Consider the following 25,354-nt stretch of genomic DNA (forward strand, 5'->3'; position numbering starts at 1 on the left):
TTTGACACAATTTCAGAAGTTTAATATATGAGCAAATGAATAATATTACAGTCCTAATAGGGGCTTAAAATGTGAAAATTAAAACTCCCACTCTTAAAAAAACCCCACACACAATCAAATCTTGTGAATCGCAAAGAAAACACGATGCATTTACAAAGTAAAACAAACCACACGCTTTGATCTGAAGAAATACGAAGAACGTTGAATAGTTACTGTGCTGCTGTTTAACGACAGATGGCTAAATTTCTCTTTCAATAACATTTTATGACTAAGAACATCTCGATTTTAAATTTTAATGGAAATGAAATACAAGTGTGTACTTTCTCCGGATGCTTATTCTACATAAACCCTACAGGCGTCTCATTCCTCCTGTGGACGTGTCCTCCTGGTGCAGGCACAGGGAGAGCAGCTGGAGCAGCAGCAACAGTAATGCAAGAGCTGGCAGAGGCCACTGGATGCGTGTGGAGCTGCTTCACCGTCCTCTCCCATCGTCTGCTCCTGATATGAATTTGTGGCGATGGTTTCCGTGGTAATAACTACCTGGGTTGTTTGATTGGCTTTGTCTCTAGTTTCCAGAATCATGGGCAGTTGTTCTTTGACACACAGTTTCTCAATCTCTCTGCGCATCTGAACCTTGACTTGCTGGAGCTCTGTGTATTTTTGATCTAGGGTTTTGTGCCTTGACTCCCAGTCAATTAGACGTGTCTGAGGCGGTCCTTGTTCCAATGTCAGCGTCTTTACGAGCTCCTGTTCTCTCTGCATCCATGTTTTCTGAACAAACTTGTTGATCACTTTTAGTCTCTTCTCCAGGCTGTGTCTCATCTCACGACCCCTGTGCTTCATCTGCTCTATCTCCCTCCTCTCTGCTTTTGTATCCTTCCAGATCTTTTTTAAGGATTCTTTTGATATTTTGTCATCTGTAAAATTATCTTGCTCTGCCACTGATTCAGGCAGAGTTAAATCTTCATTTTCCACAGCTGCAGCCTCAGCTCCTATCAGCGGACCCTCTCCCTCACTTTTTATATCTTTATCTGTTCTGAGAAGATCACGTTTTTCTTCCTCATACCTCCACCGATACTGAAATTCTTTGGTCTGGATCATGACATCTTTCTGGAGAACATCTGTCTCACCTTCTTCATGTTTTATCAAGTCGTTTATTTCTGTACCGTGCCTTGCCAATGACTCTTTGGCCACACATTCTGTTTGGACAGCCTTGTCTATGAGCACATGTTTTTTGCGCCTAATCAGGTCATAATAGTGGCTGATTGTCTTCCTCTGTTCATCAAGTTCTGAGCACCTGTGTTCTAATATGGTATTCAGCAGCCGAATGTTTCCACCCCTTTGCTCTAATCTGGAAATATTCTTGTTCAAATCTTCACATATTTTTTGATTGACTTGTTTAAGTTTGGCTAAGAGTGTTTCCATTGACCTTGTTAAAGTGATGAACCAGCCCTCCCTGGCCCTTCGATCAGAGCTTTCCTCTGTCTTTATTTTCTCCATTGAAAGGATTCCCTTCTCCAGTTCTTCTTTTTTGTAAACAAGAAGACCGTCATTGATTCCTTTCTCCTTTTCGAACTCATTCTTTGCCACGAACAATTCAACTTGTTGATTTTCTTCTTGTTCTGTGGATAAGAAATAGGACCGAATCTGGTCGTGTCTTCTGATCTTCTCAGACAGGAGTCCCTTTTTTTGATTCTCTATGTTCTGACTCTTTTGTATTTCTGAAACATAACTTGTAATTGTTTTTTCCTTCTCTCCACTGATGCTTTTCATGACAGCTGAAATCTCTTCTTTCTCCTTGTCCACCTCTTTCCTCAAGAACTCCAGTTCTTCTCTTCCTGCCAGTAGTTTCTTCACAGTGTCTTCAAGTTCTTGCATTTGCCTTTTTACGTGGTCTCTCTTCAGTTCTTGTTCTTGTTGTTTGGAGGTGATCATGTGCTTGACTTTCTCTACATCATCTCTTCTTGTCTGAACTTGAAGGCTCAGAGCTTTGATGGTAGTTTTCTCCTTGTTGATCTCATCCAAAAGACTTTGTACTTGCTCTTTCTTCAGCTGAAGCTCCTTCTTTGTGGTCTCCAGAATTCGTTTTTCATCTCCAAAGTCTTGCTTCTCTTGTTCTAGAATAGCGTTTTGTTCCTTTATGTCTGCACTCATCAGCTCCAAGTCTTTTCTCTCTTTCTTTAGATGCTCCTTCAGTCTATCCAGTCCGTCTGTCTGTTGTTGCAGCATTTCTTTTTGTTCTACAACAACTTCTTTGGTAGATTTTTCCTTGTTGATCTCATCCAAAAGACTTTCTACTTGCTCTTTCTTCAGCTGCAGCTCCGTCTTTGTGGTCTCCAGAATTGCTTTTTCATCTCCAAAGTTTTGCTTCTCACGTTCTAGAATGGCGTTTTGTTCTTTCATGTCTGCACTCATCAGTTCCAAGTCCTGTCTCTCTTTCTTCAGATGCTCCTTCAGTCTATCCAGATCATCCCTCTCTTGTTTCAATGTGTCTTTTTCTTCTGCAACATGTTGTTTTTCCATCAAGAGTTCTGTTTTTTGATGCTCAATGTCTGCTTCCAACTGATTCTTCTGTGTTTGAAACATTTGTCTTTCCATATCAATGGAATTCTTCATTGTCATCAGTTGTTCCTTCTCCCCACTGATTCTTTTCATGACAGCTGAAATCTCTTCTTTCTCCTTGTCCACCTCTTTCCTCAAAATGTCCAGTTCTTCTTTTCCTGTCAGGAGTTTGTTCACAGTGTCTTCAAGTTCTTGCATTTGTCTTTTTGCGTGGTCACTCTTAACTTCTTGTTCTTGTTGTTTGGAGGTGATCATGTTCTTAACTTTCTCTAGATCATCGCTTCTTGTCTGAACTTGAAGGCTCAGAGCTTTGATGGTAGTTTTCTCCTTGTTGATCTCATCCAAAAGACTTTGTACTTGCTCTTTCTTCAGCTGCAGCTCCGTCTTTGTGGTCTCCAGAATTCCTTTTTCATCTCCCAAGTCTTGCTTCTGATGTTCTAGATTGGCGTTTTGTTCCTTTATGTCTGCACTCATCAGCTCCAAATCCTGTCTCTCTTTCTTCAGATGCTCCTTCAGTCTATCCAGATCGTCTCTCTCTAATTTCAACGTTTCTTTTTGTTCTGCATGATCTTGTTTTTCCATCATGAGTTCTGTTTTTTGATGCTCAATGTCTGCTTCCAACTGATTCCTCTGTGTTTGAAACATTTGTCTTTCCATATCAATGGAATTCTTCATTGTCATCAGTTGTTCCTTCTCTTCACTGATGCTTTTCATGACAGCTGAAATCTCTTCTTTCTCCTTGTCCACCTCTTTCCTCAAAAGCTCCAGTTCTTCTCTTCCTGCCAGGAGTTTGTTCACAGTGTCTTCAAGTTCTTGCATTTGTCTTTTTACGTGGTCACTCTTAAGTTCTTGTTCTTGTTGTTTGGAGGTGATCACATTCTTGACTTTCTCTAGATCGTCTCTTCTTGTCTGAACTTGAAGGCTTAGAGCTTTGATGGTAGTTCTCTCCTTGTTGATCTCATCCAAAAGACTTTCTACTTGCTCTTTCTTCAGCTGAAGCTCCTTCTTTGTGGTCTCCAGAATTCCTTTTTCATCTCCCAAGTCTTGCTTCTCTCGTTCTAGAATGGCGTTTTGTTCCTTTATGTCTGCACTCATCAGCTCCAAGTCCTTTCTCTCTTTCTTCAGATGCTCCTTCAGTCTATCCAGTTCGTCTGTCTGTTGTTGCAGCATTTCTTTTTGTTCTACAACAACTTCTTTGGTAGATTTTTCCTTGATGATCTCATCCAAAAGACTTTCTACTTGCTCTTTCTTCAGCTGCAGCTCCATCTTTTTGGTCTCCAGAATTCCTTTTTCATCGCCCAAGTCTTGCTTCTCTCGTTCTAGAATGGCGTTTTGTTCCTTCATTTCTGAACTCATCAGCTCCAAGTCGCGTCTCTCTTTCTTCAGAACTTCCTTCAGTCTTTCCAGATCTTCTCTTTCTTTTTTCAGCTTTGCTTTTTGTTGTTGAAGAGTTTGTTTTTCTTCTGCCATTCCATTCTTGTCATGATCAAGCAATTGTCTATCCATATCAATGGAATTCTTCATTCCCATCAGTTGTTCCTTCTCTCCACTGATGCTTTTCATGACAGCTGAAATGTCTTCTTTCTCCTTGTCCACCTCTTTCCTCAAAAGCTCCAGTTCTTCTTTTCCTGCCAGGAGTTTGTTCACAGTGTCTTCAAGTTCTTGCATTTGTCTTTTTACGTGGTCACTCTTAAGTTCTTGTTCTTGTTGATTGGAGGTGGTCATGTTCTTAATTTTCTCTAGATCATCTCTTCTTGTCTGAACTTGAAGGCTCAGAGCTTTGATGGTAGTTTTCTCCTTGATGATCTCATCCAAAAGACTTTGGACTTGCTCTTTCTTCAGCTGCAGCTCCGTCTTTGTGGTCTCCAGAATTCCTTTTTCATCTCCAAAGTCTTGCTTCTGACGTTCTAGAATGGCGTTTTGTTCTTTCATGTCTGCACTCATCAGTTCCAAGTCCTTTCTCTCTTTCTTCAGATGCTCCTTCAGTCTTTCCAGATTATCCCTCTCTTCTTTCAGTGTGTCTTTTTCTTCTGCAACATCTTTTTTTTCCATCAAGAGTTCTGTTTTTTGATGCTCAATGTCTGCTTGCAACTGATTCTTCTGTGTTTGAAACATTTGTCTTTCCATATCAATGGAATTCTTCATTGTCATCAGTTGTTCCTTCTCCCCACTGATGCTTTTCATGACAGTTGAAATCTCTTCTTTCTCCTTGTCCACCTCTTTCCTCAAAATCTCCAGTTCTTCTCTTCCTGCCAGGAGTTTGTTCACAGTGTCTTCAAGTTCTTGCATTTGTCTTTTTACGTGGTCACTCTTAAGTTCTTGTTCTTGTTGTTTGGAGGTGATCACATTCTTGACTTTCTCGAGATCATCTCTTCTTGTCTGAACTTGAAGGCTTAGAGCTTTGATGGTAGTTCTCTCCTTGTTCATCTCATCCAAAAGACTTTGTACTTGCTCTTTCTTCAGCTGAAGCTCCTTCTTTGTGGTCTCCAGAATTCCTTTTTCATCTCCCAAGTGTTGCTTCTCTCGTTCTAGAATGGCGTTTTGTTCCTTTATGTCTGCACTCATCAGCTCCAAGTCCTGTCTCTCTTTTTTCAGATTCTCCTTCAGGATATCCAGATCATCCCTCTCTTGTTTCAATGTGTCTTTTTCTTCTGCAACATGTTGTTTAACCATCAAGATTTCTGTTTTTTGTTGCTCAATGTCTGCTTCCAGCTGATTCTTCTGTGTTTGAAACATTTGTCTTTCCATATCAATGGAATTCTTCATCGTCATCAGTTTTTCCTTCTCTCCACTGATGCTTTTCATGACAGCTGAAATCTCTTCTTTCTCCTTTTCCACTTCTTTCCTCAAAAGCTCCAGTTCTTCTCTTCCTGCCAGGAGTTTGTTCACAGTGTCTTCAAGGTCTTGCATTTGTCTTTTTACGTGGTCACTCTTAAGTTCCTGTTCTTGTTGTTTGGAGGTGGTCATGTTCTTAACTTTCTCTAGATCATCTCTTCTTTTCTGAACTTGAAGGCTCAGAGCTTTGATGGTAGTTTTCTCTTTTTTGATCTCATCCAAAAGACTTTGTACTTGCTCTTTCTTCAGCTGCAGCTCCATCTTTGTGGTCTCCAGAATTCCTTTTTCATCTCCCAAGTCTTGCTTCTCTCGTTCTAGAATGGCGTTTTGTTCTTTCATGTCTGAAATCATCAGTTCCAAGTCCTTTCTCTCTTTCTTCAGATGCTCCTTCAGTCTTTCCAGATCATCCCTCTCTTCTTTCAGTGTGTCTTTTTCTTCTGCAACATCTTTTTTTTCCATCAAGAGTTCTGTTTTTTGATGTTCAATGTCTGCTTGCAACTGATTCTTCTGTGTTTGAAACATTTGTCTTTCCATATCAATAGAATTCTTCATTGTCATCAGTTGTTCCTTCTCCCCACTGATGCTTTTCATGACAGTTGAAATCTCTTCTTTCTCCTTGTCCACCTCTTTCCTCAAAATCTCCAGTTCTTCTCTTCCTGCCAGGAGTTTGTTCACAGTGTCTTCAAGTTCTTGCATTTGTCTTTTTACGTGGTCACTCTTAAGTTCTTGTTCTTGTTGTTTGGAGGTGATCACATTCTTGACTTTCTCTAGATCATCTCTTCTTGTCTGAACTTGAAGGCTTAGAGCTTTGATGGTAGTTCTCTCCTTGTTCATCTCATCCAAAAGACTTTGTACTTCCTCTGTCTTCAGCTGAAGCTCCTTCTTTGTGGTCTCCAGAATTCCTTTTTCATCTCCCAAGTCTTGCTTCTCCCGTTCAAGAATGGCGTTTTGTTCCTTTATGTCTGCACTCATCAGTTCCAAGTCCTTTCTCTCTTTCTTCAGATGCTCCTTCAGTCTTTCCAGATCATCCCTCTCTTCTTTCTGTGTGTCTTTTTCTTCTGCAACATCTTTTTTTTCCATCAAGAGTTCTGTTTTTTGATGCTCAATGTCTGCTTCCAACTGATTCTTCTGTGTTTGAAACATTTGTCTTTCCATATCAATGGAATTCTTCATTGTCATCAGTTGTTCCTTCTCCCCACTGATGCTTTTCATGACAGTTGAAATCTCTTCTTTCTCCTTGTCCACCTCTTTCCTCAAAATCTCCAGTTCTTCTCTTCCTGCCAGGAGTTTGTTCACAGTGTCTTCAAGTTCTTGCATTTGTCTTTTTACGTGGTCACTCTTAAGTTCTTGTTCTTGTTGTTTGGAGGTGATCACATTCTTGACTTTCTCGAGATCATCTCTTCTTGTCTGAACTTGAAGGCTTAGAGCTTTGATGGTAGTTCTCTCCTTGTTCATCTCATCCAAAAGACTTTGTACTTGCTCTTTCTTCAGCTGAAGCTCCTTCTTTGTGGTCTCCAGAATTCCTTTTTCATCTCCCAAGTGTTGCTTCTCTCGTTCTAGAATGGCGTTCTGTTCCTTTATGTCTGCACTCATCAGCTCCAAGTCCTGTCTCTCTTTTTTCAGATTCTCCTTCAGGATATCCAGATCATCCCTCTCTTGTTTCAATGTGTCTTTTTCTTCTGCAACATGTTGTTTAACCATCAAGAGTTCTGTTTTTTGTTGCTCAATGTCTGCTTCCAGCTGATTCTTCTGTGTTTGAAACATTTGTCTTTCCATATCAATGGAATTCTTCATCGTCATCAGTTGTTCCTTCTCCCCACTGATGCTTTTCATGACAGTTGAAATCTCTTCTTTCTCCTTGTCCACCTCTTTCCTCAAAATCTCCAGTTCTTCTCTTCCTGCCAGGAGTTTGTTCACAGTGTCTTCAAGTTCTTGCATTTGTCTTTTTACGTGGTCACTCTTAAGTTCTTGTTCTTGTTGTTTGGAGGTGATCACATTCTTGACTTTCTCGAGATCATCTCTTCTTGTCTGAACTTGAAGGCTTAGAGCTTTGATGGTAGTTCTCTCCTTGTTCATCTCATCCAAAAGACTTTGTACTTGCTCTTTCTTCAGCTGAAGCTCCTTCTTTGTGGTCTCCAGAATTCCTTTTTCATCTCCCAAGTGTTGCTTCTCTCGTTCTAGAATGGCGTTTTGTTCCTTTATGTCTGCACTCATCAGCTCCAAGTCCTGTCTCTCTTTTTTCAGATTCTCCTTCAGGATATCCAGATCATCCCTCTCTTGTTTCAATGTGTCTTTTTCTTCTGCAACATGTTGTTTAACCATCAAGATTTCTGTTTTTTGTTGCTCAATGTCTGCTTCCAGCTGATTCTTCTGTGTTTGAAACATTTGTCTTTCCATATCAATGGAATTCTTCATCGTCATCAGTTTTTCCTTCTCTCCACTGATGCTTTTCATGACAGCTGAAATCTCTTCTTTCTCCTTTTCCACTTCTTTCCTCAAAAGCTCCAGTTCTTCTCTTCCTGCCAGGAGTTTGTTCACAGTGTCTTCAAGGTCTTGCATTTGTCTTTTTACGTGGTCACTCTTAAGTTCTTGTTCTTGTTGTTTGGAGGTGGTCATGTTCTTAACTTTCTCTAGATCATCTCTTCTTTTCTGAACTTGAAGGCTCAGAGCTTTGATGGTAGTTTTCTCTTTTTTGATCTCATCCAAAAGACTTTGTACTTGCTCTTTCTTCAGCTGCAGCTCCATCTTTGTGGTCTCCAGAATTCCTTTTTCATCTCCCAAGTCTTGCTTCTCTCGTTCTAGAATGGCGTTTTGTTCTTTCATGTCTGAAATCATCAGTTCCAAGTCCTTTCTCTCTTTCTTCAGATGCTCCTTCAGTCTTTCCAGATCATCCCTCTCTTCTTTCAGTGTGTCTTTTTCTTCTGCAACATCTTTTTTTTCCATCAAGAGTTCTGTTTTTTGATGTTCAATGTCTGCTTGCAACTGATTCTTCTGTGTTTGAAACATTTGTCTTTCCATATCAATAGAATTCTTCATTGTCATCAGTTGTTCCTTCTCCCCACTGATGCTTTTCATGACAGTTGAAATCTCTTCTTTCTCCTTGTCCACCTCTTTCCTCAAAATCTCCAGTTCTTCTCTTCCTGCCAGGAGTTTGTTCACAGTGTCTTCAAGTTCTTGCATTTGTCTTTTTACGTGGTCACTCTTAAGTTCTTGTTCTTGTTGTTTGGAGGTGATCACATTCTTGACTTTCTCTAGATCATCTCTTCTTGTCTGAACTTGAAGGCTTAGAGCTTTGATGGTAGTTCTCTCCTTGTTCATCTCATCCAAAAGACTTTGTACTTCCTCTGTCTTCAGCTGAAGCTCCTTCTTTGTGGTCTCCAGAATTCCTTTTTCATCTCCCAAGTCTTGCTTCTCCCGTTCAAGAATGGCGTTTTGTTCCTTTATGTCTGCACTCATCAGTTCCAAGTCCTTTCTCTCTTTCTTCAGATGCTCCTTCAGTCTTTCCAGATCATCCCTCTCTTCTTTCTGTGTGTCTTTTTCTTCTGCAACATCTTTTTTTTCCATCAAGAGTTCTGTTTTTTGATGCTCAATGTCTGCTTCCAACTGATTCTTCTGTGTTTGAAACATTTGTCTTTCCATATCAATGGAATTCTTCATTGTCATCAGTTGTTCCTTCTCCCCACTGATGCTTTTCATGACAGTTGAAATCTCTTCTTTCTCCTTGTCCACCTCTTTCCTCAAAATCTCCAGTTCTTCTCTTCCTGCCAGGAGTTTGTTCACAGTGTCTTCAAGTTCTTGCATTTGTCTTTTTACGTGGTCACTCTTAAGTTCTTGTTCTTGTTGTTTGGAGGTGATCACATTCTTGACTTTCTCGAGATCATCTCTTCTTGTCTGAACTTGAAGGCTTAGAGCTTTGATGGTAGTTCTCTCCTTGTTCATCTCATCCAAAAGACTTTGTACTTGCTCTTTCTTCAGCTGAAGCTCCTTCTTTGTGGTCTCCAGAATTCCTTTTTCATCTCCCAAGTGTTGCTTCTCTCGTTCTAGAATGGCGTTTTGTTCCTTTATGTCTGCACTCATCAGCTCCAAGTCCTGTCTCTCTTTTTTCAGATTCTCCTTCAGGATATCCAGATCATCCCTCTCTTGTTTCAATGTGTCTTTTTCTTCTGCAACATGTTGTTTAACCATCAAGATTTCTGTTTTTTGTTGCTCAATGTCTGCTTCCAGCTGATTCTTCTGTGTTTGAAACATTTGTCTTTCCATATCAATGGAATTCTTCATCGTCATCAGTTTTTCCTTCTCTCCACTGATGCTTTTCATGACAGCTGAAATCTCTTCTTTCTCCTTTTCCACTTCTTTCCTCAAAAGCTCCAGTTCTTCTCTTCCTGCCAGGAGTTTGTTCACAGTGTCTTCAAGGTCTTGCATTTGTCTTTTTACGTGGTCACTCTTAAGTTCCTGTTCTTGTTGTTTGGAGGTGGTCATGTTCTTAACTTTCTCTAGATCATCTCTTCTTTTCTGAACTTGAAGGCTCAGAGCTTTGATGGTAGTTTTCTCTTTTTTGATCTCATCCAAAAGACTTTGTACTTGCTCTTTCTTCAGCTGCAGCTCCATCTTTGTGGTCTCCAGAATTCCTTTTTCATCTCCCAAGTCTTGCTTCTCTCGTTCTAGAATGGCGTTTTGTTCTTTCATGTCTGAAATCATCAGTTCCAAGTCCTTTCTCTCTTTCTTCAGATGCTCCTTCAGTCTTTCCAGATCATCCCTCTCTTCTTTCAGTGTGTCTTTTTCTTCTGCAACATCTTTTTTTTCCATCAAGAGTTCTGTTTTTTGATGTTCAATGTCTGCTTGCAACTGATTCTTCTGTGTTTGAAACATTTGTCTTTCCATATCAATAGAATTCTTCATTGTCATCAGTTGTTCCTTCTCCCCACTGATGCTTTTCATGACAGTTGAAATCTCTTCTTTCTCCTTGTCCACCTCTTTCCTCAAAATCTCCAGTTCTTCTCTTCCTGCCAGGAGTTTGTTCACAGTGTCTTCAAGTTCTTGCATTTGTCTTTTTACGTGGTCACTCTTAAGTTCTTGTTCTTGTTGTTTGGAGGTGATCACATTCTTGACTTTCTCTAGATCATCTCTTCTTGTCTGAACTTGAAGGCTTAGAGCTTTGATGGTAGTTCTCTCCTTGTTCATCTCATCCAAAAGACTTTGTACTTCCTCTGTCTTCAGCTGAAGCTCCTTCTTTGTGGTCTCCAGAATTCCTTTTTCATCTCCCAAGTCTTGCTTCTCCCGTTCAAGAATGGCGTTTTGTTCCTTTATGTCTGCACTCATCAGTTCCAAGTCCTTTCTCTCTTTCTTCAGATGCTCCTTCAGTCTTTCCAGATCATCCCTCTCTTCTTTCTGTGTGTCTTTTTCTTCTGCAACATCTTTTTTTTCCATCAAGAGTTCTGTTTTTTGATGCTCAATGTCTGCTTCCAACTGATTCTTCTGTGTTTGAAACATTTGTCTTTCCATATCAATGGAATTCTTCATTGTCATCAGTTGTTCCTTCTCCCCACTGATGCTTTTCATGACAGTTGAAATCTCTTCTTTCTCCTTGTCCACCTCTTTCCTCAAAATCTCCAGTTCTTCTCTTCCTGCCAGGAGTTTGTTCACAGTGTCTTCAAGTTCTTGCATTTGTCTTTTTACGTGGTCACTCTTAAGTTCTTGTTCTTGTTGTTTGGAGGTGATCACATTCTTGACTTTCTCGAGATCATCTCTTCTTGTCTGAACTTGAAGGCTTAGAGCTTTGATGGTAGTTCTCTCCTTGTTCATCTCATCCAAAAGACTTTGTACTTGCTCTTTCTTCAGCTGAAGCTCCTTCTTTGTGGTCTCCAGAATTCCTTTTTCATCTCCCAAGTGTTGCTTCTCTCGTTCTAGAATGGCGTTCTGTTCCTTTATGTCTGCACTCATCAGCTCCAAGTCCTGTCTCTCTTTTTTCAGATTCTCCTTCAGGATATCCAGATCATCCCTCTCTTGTTTCAATGTGTCTTTTTCTTCTGCAACATGTTGTTTAACCATCAAGAGTTCTGTTTTTTGTTGCTCAATGTCTGCTTCCAGCTGATTCTTCTGTGTTTGAAACATTTGTCTTTCCATATCAATGGAATTCTTCATCGTCATCAGTTGTTCCTTCTCCCCACTGATGCTTTTCATGACAGTTGAAATCTCTTCTTTCTCCTTGTCCACCTCTTTCCTCAAAATCTCCAGTTCTTCTCTTCCTGCCAGGAGTTTGTTCACAGTGTCTTCAAGTTCTTGCATTTGTCTTTTTACGTGGTCACTCTTAAGTTCTTGTTCTTGTTGTTTGGAGGTGATCACATTCTTGACTTTCTCGAGATCATCTCTTCTTGTCTGAACTTGAAGGCTTAGAGCTTTGATGGTAGTTCTCTCCTTGTTCATCTCATCCAAAAGACTTTGTACTTGCTCTTTCTTCAGCTGAAGCTCCTTCTTTGTGGTCTCCAGAATTCCTTTTTCATCTCCCAAGTGTTGCTTCTCTCGTTCTAGAATGGCGTTTTGTTCCTTTATGTCTGCACTCATCAGCTCCAAGTCCTGTCTCTCTTTTTTCAGATTCTCCTTCAGGATATCCAGATCATCCCTCTCTTGTTTCAATGTGTCTTTTTCTTCTGCAACATGTTGTTTAACCATCAAGATTTCTGTTTTTTGTTGCTCAATGTCTGCTTCCAGCTGATTCTTCTGTGTTTGAAACATTTGTCTTTCCATATCAATGGAATTCTTCATCGTCATCAGTTTTTCCTTCTCTCCACTGATGCTTTTCATGACAGCTGAAATCTCTTCTTTCTCCTTTTCCACTTCTTTCCTCAAAAGCTCCAGTTCTTCTCTTCCTGCCAGGAGTTTGTTCACAGTGTCTTCAAGGTCTTGCATTTGTCTTTTTACGTGGTCACTCTTAAGTTCTTGTTCTTGTTGTTTGGAGGTGGTCATGTTCTTAACTTTCTCTAGATCATCTCTTCTTTTCTGAACTTGAAGGCTCAGAGCTTTGATGGTAGTTTTCTCTTTTTTGATCTCATCCAAAAGACTTTGTACTTGCTCTTTCTTCAGCTGCAGCTCCATCTTTGTGGTCTCCAGAATTCCTTTTTCATCTCCCAAGTCTTGCTTCTCTCGTTCTAGAATGGCGTTTTGTTCTTTCATGTCTGAAATCATCAGTTCCAAGTCCTTTCTCTCTTTCTTCAGATGCTCCTTCAGTCTTTCCAGATCATCCCTCTCTTCTTTCAGTGTGTCTTTTTCTTCTGCAACATCTTTTTTTTCCATCAAGAGTTCTGTTTTTTGATGTTCAATGTCTGCTTGCAACTGATTCTTCTGTGTTTGAAACATTTGTCTTTCCATATCAATAGAATTCTTCATTGTCATCAGTTGTTCCTTCTCCCCACTGATGCTTTTCATGACAGTTGAAATCTCTTCTTTCTCCTTGTCCACCTCTTTCCTCAAAATCTCCAGTTCTTCTCTTCCTGCCAGGAGTTTGTTCACAGTGTCTTCAAGTTCTTGCATTTGTCTTTTTACGTGGTCACTCTTAAGTTCTTGTTCTTGTTGTTTGGAGGTGATCACATTCTTGACTTTCTCTAGATCATCTCTTCTTGTCTGAACTTGAAGGCTTAGAGCTTTGATGGTAGTTCTCTCCTTGTTCATCTCATCCAAAAGACTTTGTACTTCCTCTGTCTTCAGCTGAAGCTCCTTCTTTGTGGTCTCCAGAATTCCTTTTTCATCTCCCAAGTCTTGCTTCTCCCGTTCAAGAATGGCGTTTTGTTCCTTTATGTCTGCACTCATCAGTTCCAAGTCCTTTCTCTCTTTCTTCAGATGCTCCTTCAGTCTTTCCAGATCATCCCTCTCTTCTTTCTGTGTGTCTTTTTCTTCTGCAACATCTTTTTTTTCCATCAAGAGTTCTGTTTTTTGATGCTCAATGTCTGCTTCCAACTGATTCTTCTGTGTTTGAAACATTTGTCTTTCCATATCAATGGAATTCTTCATTGTCATCAGTTGTTCCTTCTCCCCACTGATGCTTTTCATGACAGTTGAAATCTCTTCTTTCTCCTTGTCCACCTCTTTCCTCAAAATCTCCAGTTCTTCTCTTCCTGCCAGGAGTTTGTTCACAGTGTCTTCAAGTTCTTGCATTTGTCTTTTTACGTGGTCACTCTTAAGTTCTTGTTCTTGTTGTTTGGAGGTGATCACATTCTTGACTTTCTCGAGATCATCTCTTCTTGTCTGAACTTGAAGGCTTAGAGCTTTGATGGTAGTTCTCTCCTTGTTCATCTCATCCAAAAGACTTTGTACTTGCTCTTTCTTCAGCTGAAGCTCCTTCTTTGTGGTCTCCAGAATTCCTTTTTCATCTCCCAAGTGTTGCTTCTCTCGTTCTAGAATGGCGTTCTGTTCCTTTATGTCTGCACTCATCAGCTCCAAGTCCTGTCTCTCTTTTTTCAGATTCTCCTTCAGGATATCCAGATCATCCCTCTCTTGTTTCAATGTGTCTTTTTCTTCTGCAACATGTTGTTTAACCATCAAGAGTTCTGTTTTTTGTTGCTCAATGTCTGCTTCCAGCTGATTCTTCTGTGTTTGAAACATTTGTCTTTCCATATCAATGGAATTCTTCATCGTCATCAGTTTTTCCTTCTCTCCACTGATGCTTTTCATGACAGCTGAAATCTCTTCTTTCTCCTTTTCCACTTCTTTCCTCAAAAGCTCCAGTTCTTCTCTTCCTGCCAGGAGTTTGTTCACAGTGTCTTCAAGGTCTTGCATTTGTCTTTTTACGTGGTCACTCTTAAGTTCTTGTTCTTGTTGTTTGGAGGTGGTCATGTTCTTGACTTTCTCTAGATCATCTCTTCTTGTCTGAACTTGAAGGCTCAGAGCTTTGATGGTAGTTTTCTCTTTTTTGATCTCATCCAAAAGACTTTGTACTTGCTCTTTCTTCAGCTGCAGCTCCGTCTTTGTGGTCTCCAGAATTCCTTTTTCATCTCCAATGTCTTGCTTCTGACGTTCTAGAATGGCGTTTTGTTCTTTCATGTCTGCACTCATCAGTTCCAAGTCCTTTCTCTCTTTCTTCAGATGCTCCTTCAGTCTTTCCAGATTATCCCTCTCTTCTTTCAGTGTGTCTTTTTCTTCTGCAACATCTTTTTTTTCCATCAAGAGTTCTGTTTTTTGATGCTCAATGTCTGCTTGCAACTGATTCTTCTGTGTTTGAAACATTTGTCTTTCCATATCAATGGAATTCTTCATTGTCATCAGTTGTTCCTTCTCCCCACTGATGCTTTTCATGACAGTTGAAATCTCTTCTTTCTCCTTGTCCACCTCTTTCCTCAAAAGCTCCAGTTCTTCTCTTCCTGCCAGGAGTTTGTTCACAGTGTCTTCAAGTTCTTGCATTTGTCTTTTTACGTGGTCACTCTTAAGTTCTTGTTCTTGTTGTTTGGAGGTGATCACATTCTTGACTTTCTCTAGATCATCTCTTCTTGTCTGAACTTGAAGGCTTAGAGCTTTGATGGTAGTTCTCTCCTTGTTCATCTCATCCAAAAGACTTTGTACTTGCTCTGTCTTCAGCTGAAGCTCCTTCTTTGTGGTCTCCAGAATTCCTTTTTCATCTCCCAAGTGTTGCTTCTCTCGTTCTAGAATGGCGTTCTGTTCCTTTATGTCTGCACTCATCAGCTCCAAGTCCTGTCTCTCTTTTTTCAGATTCTCCTTCAGGATATCCAGATCATCCCTCTCTTGTTTCAATGTGTCTTTTTCTTCTGCAACATGTTGTTTAACCATCAAGAGTTCTGTTTTTTGTTGCTCAATGTCTGCTTCCAGCTGATTCTTCTGTGTTTGAAACATTTGTCTTTCCATATCAATGGAATTCTTCATCGTCATCAGTTTTTCCTTCTCTCCACTGATGCTTTTCATGACAGCTGAAATCTCTTCTTTCTCCTTTTCCACTTCTTTCCTCAAAAGCTCCAGTTCTTCTCTTCCTGCCAGGAGTTTGTTCACAGTGTCTTCAAGGTCTTGCATTTGTCTTTTTACGTGGTCACTCTTAAGTTCTTGTTCTTGTTGTTTGGAGGTGGTCATGTTCTTGACTTTCTCTAGATCATCTCTTCTTGTCTGAACTTGAAGGCTTAGAGCTTTGATGGTAGTTCTCTCCTTGTTCATCTCATCCAAAAGACTTTGTACTTGCTCTTTCTTCAGCTGCAGCTCCGTCTTTGTGGTCTCCAGAATTCCTTTTTCATCTCCCAAGTCTTGCTTCTCTCGTTCTAGAATGGCGTTTTGTTCTTTCATGTCTGCACTCATCAGTTCTAAGTCCTTTCTCTCTTTCTTCAGATGCTCCTTCAGTCTTTCCAGATCATCCCTCTCTTCTTTCAGTGTGTCATTTTCTTCTGCAACATCTTTTTTTTCCATCAAGAGTTCTTTTTTTTGATGCTCAATGTCTGCTTCCAACTGATTCTTCTGTGTTTGAAACATTTGTCTTTCCATATCAATGGAATTCTTCATTGTCATCAGTTGTTCCTTCTCCCCACTGATGCTTTTCATGACAGTTGAAATCTCTTCTTTCTCCTTGTCCACCTCTTTCCTCAAAATCTCCAGTTCTTCTCTTCCTGCCAGGAGTTTGTTCACAGTGTCTTCAAGTTCTTGCATTTGTCTTTTTACGTGGTCACTCTTAAGTTCTTGTTCTTGTTGTTTGGAGGTGATCACATTCTTGACTTTCTCTAGATCATCTCTTCTTGTCTGAACTTGAAGGCTTAGAGCTTTGATGGTAGTTCTCTCCTTGTTCATCTCATCCAAAAGACTTTGTACTTGCTCTTTCTTCAGCTGCAGCTCCATCTTTGTGGTCTCCAGAATTCCTTTTTCATCTCCCAAGTCTTCCTTCTCTCGTTCTAGAATGGCGTTTTGTTCTTTCATGTCTGAAATCATCAGTTCCAAGTCCTTTCTCTCTTTCTTCAGATGCTCCTTCAGTCTTTCCAGATCATCCCTCTCTTCTTTCAGTGTGTCCTTTTCTTCTGCAACATCTTTTTTTTCCATCAAGAGTTCTGTTTTTTGATGCTCAATGTCTGCTTGCAACTGATTCTTCTGTGTTTGAAACATTTGTCTTTCCATATCAATAGAATTCTTCATTGTCATCAGTTGTTCCTTCTCCCCACTGATGCTTTTCATGACAGTTGAAATCTCTTCTTTCTCCTTGTCCACTTCTTTCCTCAAAAGCTCCAGTTCTTCTCTTCCTGCCAGGAGTTTGTTCACAGTGTCTTCAAGTTCTTGCATTTGTCTTTTTACGTGGTCACTCTTAAGTTCTTGTTCTTGTTGTTTGGAGGTGATCACATTCTTGACTTTCTCTAGATCATCTCTTCTTGTCTGAACTTGAAGGCTTAGAGCTTTGATGGTAGTTCTCTCCTTGTTCATCTCATCCAAAAGACTTTGTACTTGCTCTTTCTTCAGCTGCAGCTCCATCTTTGTGGTCTCCAGAATTCCTTTTTCATCTCCCAAGTCTTGCTTCTCTCGTTCTAGAATGGCGTTTTGTTCTTTCATGTCTGAAATCATCAGTTCCAAGTCCTTTCTCTCTTTCTTCAGATGCTCCTTCAGTCTTTCCAGATCATCCCTCTCTTCTTTCAGTGTGTCTTTTTCTTCTGCAACATCTTTTTTTTCCATCAAGAGTTCTGTTTTTTGATGCTCAATGTCTGCTTGCAACTGATTCTTCTGTGTTTGAAACATTTGTCTTTCCATATCAATGGAATTCTTCATTGTCATCAGTTGTTCCTTCTCCCCACTGATGCTTTTCATGACAGTTGAAATCTCTTCTTTCTCCTTGTCCACCTCTTTCCTCAAAATCTCCAGTTCTTCTCTTCCTGCCAGGAGTTTGTTCACAGTGTCTTCAAGTTCTTGCATTTGTCTTTTTACGTGGTCACTCTTAAGTTCTTGTTCTTGTTGTTTGGAGGTGATCACATTCTTGACTTTCTCTAGATCATCTCTTCTTGTCTGAACTTGAAGGCTTAGAGCTTTGATGGTAGTTCTCTCCTTGTTCATCTCATCCAAAAGACTTTGTACTTGCTCTTTCTTCAGCTGAAGCTCCTTCTTTGTGGTCTCCAGAATTCCTTTTTCATCTCCCAAGTGTTGCTTCTCTCGTTCTAGAATGGCGTTCTGTTCCTTTATGTCTGCACTCATCAGCTCCAAGTCCTGTCTCTCTTTTTTCAGATTCTCCTTCAGGATATCCAGATCATCCCTCTCTTGTTTCAATGTGTCTTTTTCTTCTGCAACATGTTGTTTAACCATCAAGAGTTCTGTTTTTTGTTGCTCAATGTCTGCTTCCAGCTGATTCTTCTGTGTTTGAAACATTTGTCTTTCCATATCAATGGAATTCTTCATCGTCATCAGTTTTTCCTTCTCTCCACTGATGCTTTTCATGACAGCTGAAATCTCTTCTTTCTCCTTTTCCACTTCTTTCCTCAAAAGCTCCAGTTCTTCTCTTCCTGCCAGGAGTTTGTTCACAGTGTCTTCAAGGTCTTGCATTTGTCTTTTTACGTGGTCACTCTTAAGTTCTTGTTCTTGTTGTTTGGAGGTGGTCATGTTCTTGACTTTCTCTAGATCATCTCTTCTTGTCTGAACTTGAAGGCTCAGAGCTTTGATGGTAGTTTTCTCTTTTTTGATCTCATCCAAAAGACTTTGTACTTGCTCTTTCTTCAGCTGCAGCTCCGTCTTTGTGGTCTCCAGAATTCCTTTTTCATCTCCCAAGTCTTGCTTCTCTCGTTCTAGAATGGCGTTTTGTTCTTTCATGTCTGCACTCATCAGTTCTAAGTCCTTTCTCTCTTTCTTCAGATGCTCCTTCAGTCTTTCCAGATCATCCCTCTCTTCTTTCAGTGTGTCTTTTTCTTCTGCAACATCTTTTTTTTCCATCAAGAGTTCTGTTTTTTGATGCTCAATGTCTGCTTCCAACTGATTTTTCTGTGTTTGAAACATTTGTCTTTCCATATCAATGGAATTCTTCATTGTCATCAGTTGTTCCTTCTCCCCACTGATGCTTTTCATGACAGTTGAAATCTCTTCTTTCTCCTTGTCCACCTCTTTCCTCAAAATCTCCAGTTCTTCTCTTCCTGCCAGGAGTTTGTTCACAGTGTCTTCAAGTTCTTGCATTTGTCTTTTTACGTGGTCACTCTTAAGTTCTTGTTCTTGTTGTTTGGAGGTGATCACATTCTTGACTTTCTCTAGATCATCTCTTCTTGTCTGAACCTGAAGGCTTAGAGCTTTGATGGTAGTTCTCTCCTTGTTCATCTCATCCAAAAGACTTTGTACTTGCTCTTTCTTCAGCTGCAGCTCCATCTTTGTGGTCTCCAGAATTCCTTTTTCATCTCCCAAGTCTTGCTTCTCTCGTTCTAGAATGGCGTTTTGTTCTTTCATGTCTGAAATCATCAGTTCCAAGTCCTTTCTCTCTTTCTTCAGATGCTCCTTCAGTCTTTCCAGATCATCCCTCTCTTCTTTCAGTGTGTCTTTTTCTTCTGCAACATCTTTTTTTTCCATCAAGAGTTCTGTTTTTTGATGCTCAATGTCTGCTTGCAACTGATTCTTCTGTGTTTGAAACATTTGTCTTTCCATATCAATAGAATTCTTCATTGTCATCAGTTGTTCCTTCTCCCCACTGATGCTTTTCATGACAGTTGAAATCTCTTCTTTCTCCTTGTCCACCTCTTTCCTCAAAATCTCCAGTTCTTCTCTTCCTGCCAGGAGTTTGTTCACAGTGTCTTCAAGTTCTTGCATTTGTCTTTTTACGTGGTCACTCTTAAGTTCTTGTTCTTGTTGTTTGGAGGTGATCACATTCTTGACTTTCTCTAGATCATCTCTTCTTGTCTGAACTTGAAGGCTTAGAGCTTTGATGGTAGTTCTCTCCTTGTTCATCTCATCCAAAAGACTTTGTACTTCCTCTGTCTTCAGCTGAAGCTCCTTCTTTGTGGTCTCCAGAATTCCTTTTTCATCTCCCAAGTGTTGCTTCTCTCGTTCTAGAATGGCGTTCTGTTCCTTTATGTCTGCACTCATCAGCTCCAAGTCCTGTCTCTCTTTTTTCAGATTCTCCTTCAGGATATCCAGATCATCCCTCTCTTGTTTCAATGTGTCTTTTTCTTCTGCAACATGTTGTTTAACCATCAAGAGTTCTGTTTTTTGTTGCTCAATGTCTGCTTCCAGCTGATTCTTCTGTGTTTGAAACATTTGTCTTTCCATATCAATGGAATTCTTCATCGTCATCAGTTTTTCCTTCTCTCCACTGATGCTTTTCATGACAGCTGAAATCTCTTCTTTCTCCTTTTCCACTTCTTTCCTCAAAAGCTCCAGTTCTTCTCTTCCTGCCAGGAGTTTGTTCACAGTGTCTTCAAGGTCTTGCATTTGTCTTTTTACGTGGTCACTCTTAAGTTCTTGTTCTTGTTGTTTGGAGGTGGTCATGTTCTTAACTTTCTCTAGATCATCTCTTCTTGTCTGAACTTGAAGGCTCAGAGCTTTGATGGTAGTTTTCTCTTTTTTGATCTCATCCAAAAGACTTTGTACTTGCTCTTTCTTCAGCTGCAGCTCCATCTTTGTGGTCTCCAGAATTCCTTTTTCATCTCCCAAGTCTTGCTTCTCTCGTTCTAGAATGGCGTTTTGTTCTTTCATGTCTGAAATCATCAGTTCCAAGTCCTTTCTCTCTTTCTTCAGATGCTCCTTCAGTCTTTCCAGATCATCCCTCTCTTCTTTCAGTGTGTCTTTTTCTTCTGCAACATCTTTTTTTTCCATCAAGAGTTCTGTTTTTTGATGCTCAATGTCTGCTTCCAACTGATTGTTCTGTGTTTGAAACATTTGTCTTTCCATATCAATGGAATTCTTCATTGTCATCAGTTGTTCCTTCTCCCCACTGATGCTTTTCATGACAGTTGAAATCTCTTCTTTCTCCTTGTCCACCTCTTTCCTCAAAATCTCCAGTTCTTCTCTTCCTGCCAGGAGTTTTTTCACAGTGTCTTCAAGTTCTTGCATTTGTCTTTTTACGTGGTCACTCTCAAGTTCTTGTTCTTTTTGTTTGGAGGTGATCACATTCTTGACTTTCTCTAGATCATCTCTTCTTGTCTGAACTTGAAGGCTTAGAGCTTTGATGGTAGTTCTCTCCTTGTTCATCTCATCCAAAAGACTTTGTACTTGCTCTTTCTTCAGCTGAAGCTCCTTCTTTGTGGTCTCCAGAATTCCTTTTTCATCTCCCAAGTGTTGCTTCTCTCGTTCTAGAATGGCGTTCTGTTCCTTTATGTCTGCACTCATCAGCTCCAAGTCCTGTCTCTCTTTTTTCAGATTCTCCTTCAGGATATCCAGATCATCCCTCTCTTGTTTCAATGTGTCTTTTTCTTCTGCAACATGTTGTTTAACCATCAAGAGTTCTGTTTTTTGTTGCTCAATGTCTGCTTCCAGCTGATTCTTCTGTGTTTGAAACATTTGTCTTTCCATATCAATGGAATTCTTCATCGTCATCAGTTGTTCCTTCTGCCCACTGATGCTTTTCATGACAGCTGAAATCTCTTCTTTCTCCTTGTCCACCTCTTTCCTCAAAATGTCCAGTTCTTCTCTTCCTGCCAGGAGTTTGTTCACAGTGTCTTCAAGTTCTTGCATTTGTCTTTTGACGTGGTCACTCTTAAGTTCTTGTTCTTGTTGTTTGGAGGTGATCATGTTCTTAACTTTCTCTACATCATCTCTTCTTGTCTGAACTCGAAGGCTCAGAGCTTTGATGGTAGTTTTCTCCTTGTTGATCTCATCCAAAAGACTTTGTACTTGCTCTTTCTTCAGCTGAAGCTCCGTCTTTGTGGTCTCCAGAATTCCTGTTTCATCTCCCAAGTCTTGCTTCTCCCGTTGAAGAATTTCGTTTTGTTCATTTATGTCTGCACTCATCAGCTCCAAGTCCTGTCTCTCTTTCTTCAGAACTTCCTTCAGTCTTTCCAGATCTTCTGTTTCTTGTCTCAGTTTTGCTTTTTGTTGTTGAAGAGTTTGTTTTTCTTCTGCCATTCCATTCTTGTCATGATCAAGCAATTGTCTATACATATCAAGAGAATTCTTCATTCCCCTCAGTTGTTCCTTCTCTGCACTGATGCGTTTCATGACAGCTGAAATCTCTTCTTTCTCCTTGTCCACCTCTTTCCTCAAAAGCTCCAGTTCTTCTCTTCCTGCCAGGAGTTTGTTCACAGTGTCTTCAAGTTCTTGCATTTGTCTTTTTACGTGGTCACTCTTAAGTTCTTGTTCTTGTTGTTTGGAGGTGGTCATGTTCTTAACTTTCTCAAGATCATCTCTTCTTGTCTGAACTTGAAGGCTCAGAGCTTTGATGGTAGTTTTCTCTGTGTTGATCTCATCCAAAAGACTTTGTACTTGCTCTTTCTTCAGCTGCAGCTCCGTCTTTGTGGTCTCCAGAATTCCTTTTTCATCTCCCAAGTCTTGCTTCTCTCGTTCTAGAATGACGTTTTGTTCTTTCATGTCTGCACTCATCAGTTCCAAGTCCTTTCTCTCTTTCTTCAGATGCTCCTTCAGTCTATCCAGATCATCCCTCTCTTGTTTCAAAGTGTCTTTTCCTTCTGCAACATGTTGTTTTTCCATCAAGAGTTCTGTTTTTTGATGCTCAATGTCTGCTTCCAACTGATTCTTCTGTGTTTGAAACATTTGTCTTTCCATATCAATGGAATTCTTCATTGTCATCAGTTGTTCCTTCTCCCCACTGATGCTTTTCATGACAGTTGAAATCTCTTCTTTCTCCTTGTCCACCTCTTTCCTCAAAATCTCCAGTTCTTCTCTTCCTGCCAGGAGTTTGTTCACAGTGTCTTCAAGTTCTTGCATTTGTCTTTTTACGTGGTCACTCTTAAGTTCTTGTTCTTGTTGTTTGGAGGTGATCACATTCTTGACTTTCTCTAGATCATCTCTTCTTGTCTGAACTTGAAGGCTTAGAGCTTTGATGGTAGTTCTCTCCTTGTTCATCTCATCCAAAAGACTTTGTACTTGCTCTTTCTTCAGCTGAAGCTCCTTCTTTGTGGTCTCCAGAATTCCTTTTTCATCTCCCAAGTGTTGCTTCTCTCGTTCTAGAATGGCGTTCTGTTCCTTTATGTCTGCACTCATCAGCTCCAAGTCCTGTCTCTCTTTTTTCAGATTCTCCTTCAGGATATCCAGATCATCCCTCTCTTGTTTCAATGTGTCTTTTTCTTCTGCAACATGTTGTTTAACCATCAAGAGTTCTGTTTTTTGTTGCTCAATGTCTGCTTCCAGCTGATTCTTCTGTGTTTGAAACATTTGTCTTTCCATATCAATGGAATTCTTCATCGTCATCAGTTTTTCCTTCTCTCCACTGATGCTTTTCATGACAGCTGAAATCTCTTCTTTCTCCTTTTCCACTTCTTTCCTCAAAAGCTCCAGTTCTTCTCTTCCTGCCAGGAGTTTGTTCACAGTGTCTTCAAGGTCTTGCATTTGTCTTTTTACGTGGTCACTCTTAAGTTCTTGTTCTTGTTGTTTGGAGGTGGTCATGTTCTTGACTTTCTCTAGATCATCTCTTTTTGTCTGAACTTGAAGGCTTAGAGCTTTGATGGTAGTTCTCTCCTTGTTCATCTCATCCAAAAGACTTTGTACTTGCTCTTTCTTCAGCTGCAGCTCCGTCTTTGTGGTCTCCAGAATTCCTTTTTCATCTCCCAAGTCTTGCTTCTCTCGTTCTAGAATGGCGTTTTGTTCTTTCATGTCTGCACTCATCAGTTCTAAGTCCTTTCTCTCTTTCTTCAGATGCTCCTTCAGTCTTTCCAGATCATCCCTCTCTTCTTTCAGTGTGTCTTTTTCTTCTGCAACATCTTTTTTTTCCATCAAGAGTTCTTTTTTTTGATGCTCAATGTCTGCTTCCAACTGATTCTTCTGTGTTTGAAACATTTGTCTTTCCATATCAATGGAATTCTTCATTGTCATCAGTTGTTCCTTCTCCCCACTGATGCTTTTCATGACAGTTGAAATCTCTTCTTTCTCCTTGTCCACCTCTTTCCTCAAAATCTCCAGTTCTTCTCTTCCTGCCAGGAGTTTGTTCACAGTGTCTTCAAGTTCTTGCATTTGTCTTTTTACGTGGTCACTCTTAAGTTCTTGTTCTTGTTGTTTGGAGGTGATCACATTCTTGACTTTCTCTAGATCATCTCTTCTTGTCTGAACTTGAAGGCTTAGAGCTTTGATGGTAGTTCTCTCCTTGTTCATCTCATCCAAAAGACTTTGTACTTGCTCTTTCTTCAGCTGCAGCTCCATCTTTGTGGTCTCCAGAATTCCTTTTTCATCTCCCAAGTCTTGCTTCTCTCGTTCTAGAATGGCGTTTTGTTCTTTCATGTCTGAAATCATCAGTTCCAAGTCCTTTCTCTCTTTCTTCAGATGCTCCTTCAGTCTTTCCAGATCATCCCTCTCTTCTTTCAGTGTGTCTTTTTCTTCTGCAACATCTTTTTTTTCCATCAAGAGTTCTGTTTTTTGATGCTCAATGTCTGCTTGCAACTGATTCTTCTGTGTTTGAAACATTTGTCTTTCCATATCAATAGAATTCTTCATTGTCATCAGTTGTTCCTTCTCCCCACTGATGCTTTTCATGACAGTTGAAATCTCTTCTTTCTCCTTGTCCACCTCTTTCCTCAAAATCTCCAGTTCTTCTCTTCCTGCCAGGAGTTTGTTCACAGTGTCTTCAAGTTCTTGCATTTGTCTTTTTACGTGGTCACTCTTAAGTTCTTGTTCTTGTTGTTTGGAGGTGATTACATTCTTGACTTTCTCGAGATCATCTCTTCTTGTCTGAACTTGAAGGCTTAGAGCTTTGATGGTAGTTCTCTCCTTGTTCATCTCATCCAAAAGACTTTGTACTTGCTCTTTCTTCAGCTGAAGCTCCTTCTTTGTGGTCTCCAGAATTCCTTTTTCATCTCCCAAGTGTTGCTTCTCTCGTTCTAGAATGGCGTTCTGTTCCTTTATGTCTGCACTCATCAGCTCCAAGTCCTGTCTCTCTTTTTTCAGATTCTCCTTCAGGATATCCAGATCATCCCTCTCTTGTTTCAATGTGTCTTTTTCTTCTGCAACATGTTGTTTAACCATCAAGAGTTCTGTTTTTTGTTGCTCAATGTCTGCTTCCAGCTGATTCTTCTGTGTTTGAAACATTTGTCTTTCCATATCAATGGAATTCTTCATCGTCATCAGTTTTTCCTTCTCTCCACTGATGCTTTTCATGACAGCTGAAATCTCTTCTTTCTCCTTTTCCACTTCTTTCCTCAAAAGCTCCAGTTCTTCTCTTCCTGCCAGGAGTTTGTTCACAGTGTCTTCAAGGTCTTGCATTTGTCTTTTTACGTGGTCACTCTTAAGTTCTTGTTCTTGTTGTTTGGAGGTGGTCATGTTCTTGACTTTCTCTAGATCATCTCTTCTTGTCTGAACTTGAAGGCTCAGAGCTTTGATGGTAGTTTTCTCTTTTTTGATCTCATCCAAAAGACTTTGTACTTGCTCTTTCTTCAGCTGCAGCTCCGTCTTTGTGGTCTCCAGAATTCCTTTTTCATCTCCAAAGTCTTGCTTCTGACGTTCTAGAATGGCGTTTTGTTCTTTCATGTCTGCACTCATCAGTTCCAAGTCCTTTCTCTCTTTCTTCAGATGCTCCTTCAGTCTTTCCAGATTATCCCTCTCTTCTTTCAGTGTGTCTTTTTCTTCTGCAACATCTTTTTTTTCCATCAAGAGTTCTGTTTTTTGATGCTCAATGTCTGCTTGCAACTGATTCTTCTGTGTTTGAAACATTTGTCTTTCCATATCAATGGAATTCTTCATTGTCATCAGTTGTTCCTTCTCCCCACTGATGCTTTTCATAACAGTTGAAATCTCTTCTTTCTCCTTGTCCACCTCTTTCCTCAAAATCTCCAGTTCTTCTCTTCCTGCCAGGAGTTTGTTCACAGTGTCTTCAAGTTCTTGCATTTGTCTTTTTACGTGGTCACTCTTAAGTTCTTGTTCTTGTTGT

The 25,354-nt window shown here is 40.1% G+C and overlaps 1 protein-coding gene across 4 annotated transcripts in view; it reads right to left on the reverse strand.

Moving 5' to 3' along the window:
• The window catches only part of LOC147249223 (uncharacterized), a 45,778-nt gene continuing 20,424 nt past the window's right edge, over positions 1-25,354 (reverse strand). For all 4 annotated transcript variants that reach the window (XM_086227055.1, XM_086227054.1, XM_086227056.1 and 1 more), the window contains one exon: positions 1-25,354. This exon is cut by the window's right edge. In XM_086227055.1, coding sequence (XP_086083181.1) covers positions 361-25,354 — 24,994 coding nt within the window. In that variant the 3' untranslated portion in view covers positions 1-360.

Source organism: Aulostomus chinensis, chromosome 15, assembly GCF_037954235.1.
Source record: "Aulostomus chinensis isolate RoL2024-O1b breed Wild chromosome 15, RoL_Achi_v1.0, whole genome shotgun sequence".
In the NCBI taxonomy this organism is placed as follows: domain Eukaryota; kingdom Metazoa; phylum Chordata; class Actinopteri; order Syngnathiformes; family Aulostomidae; genus Aulostomus; species Aulostomus chinensis.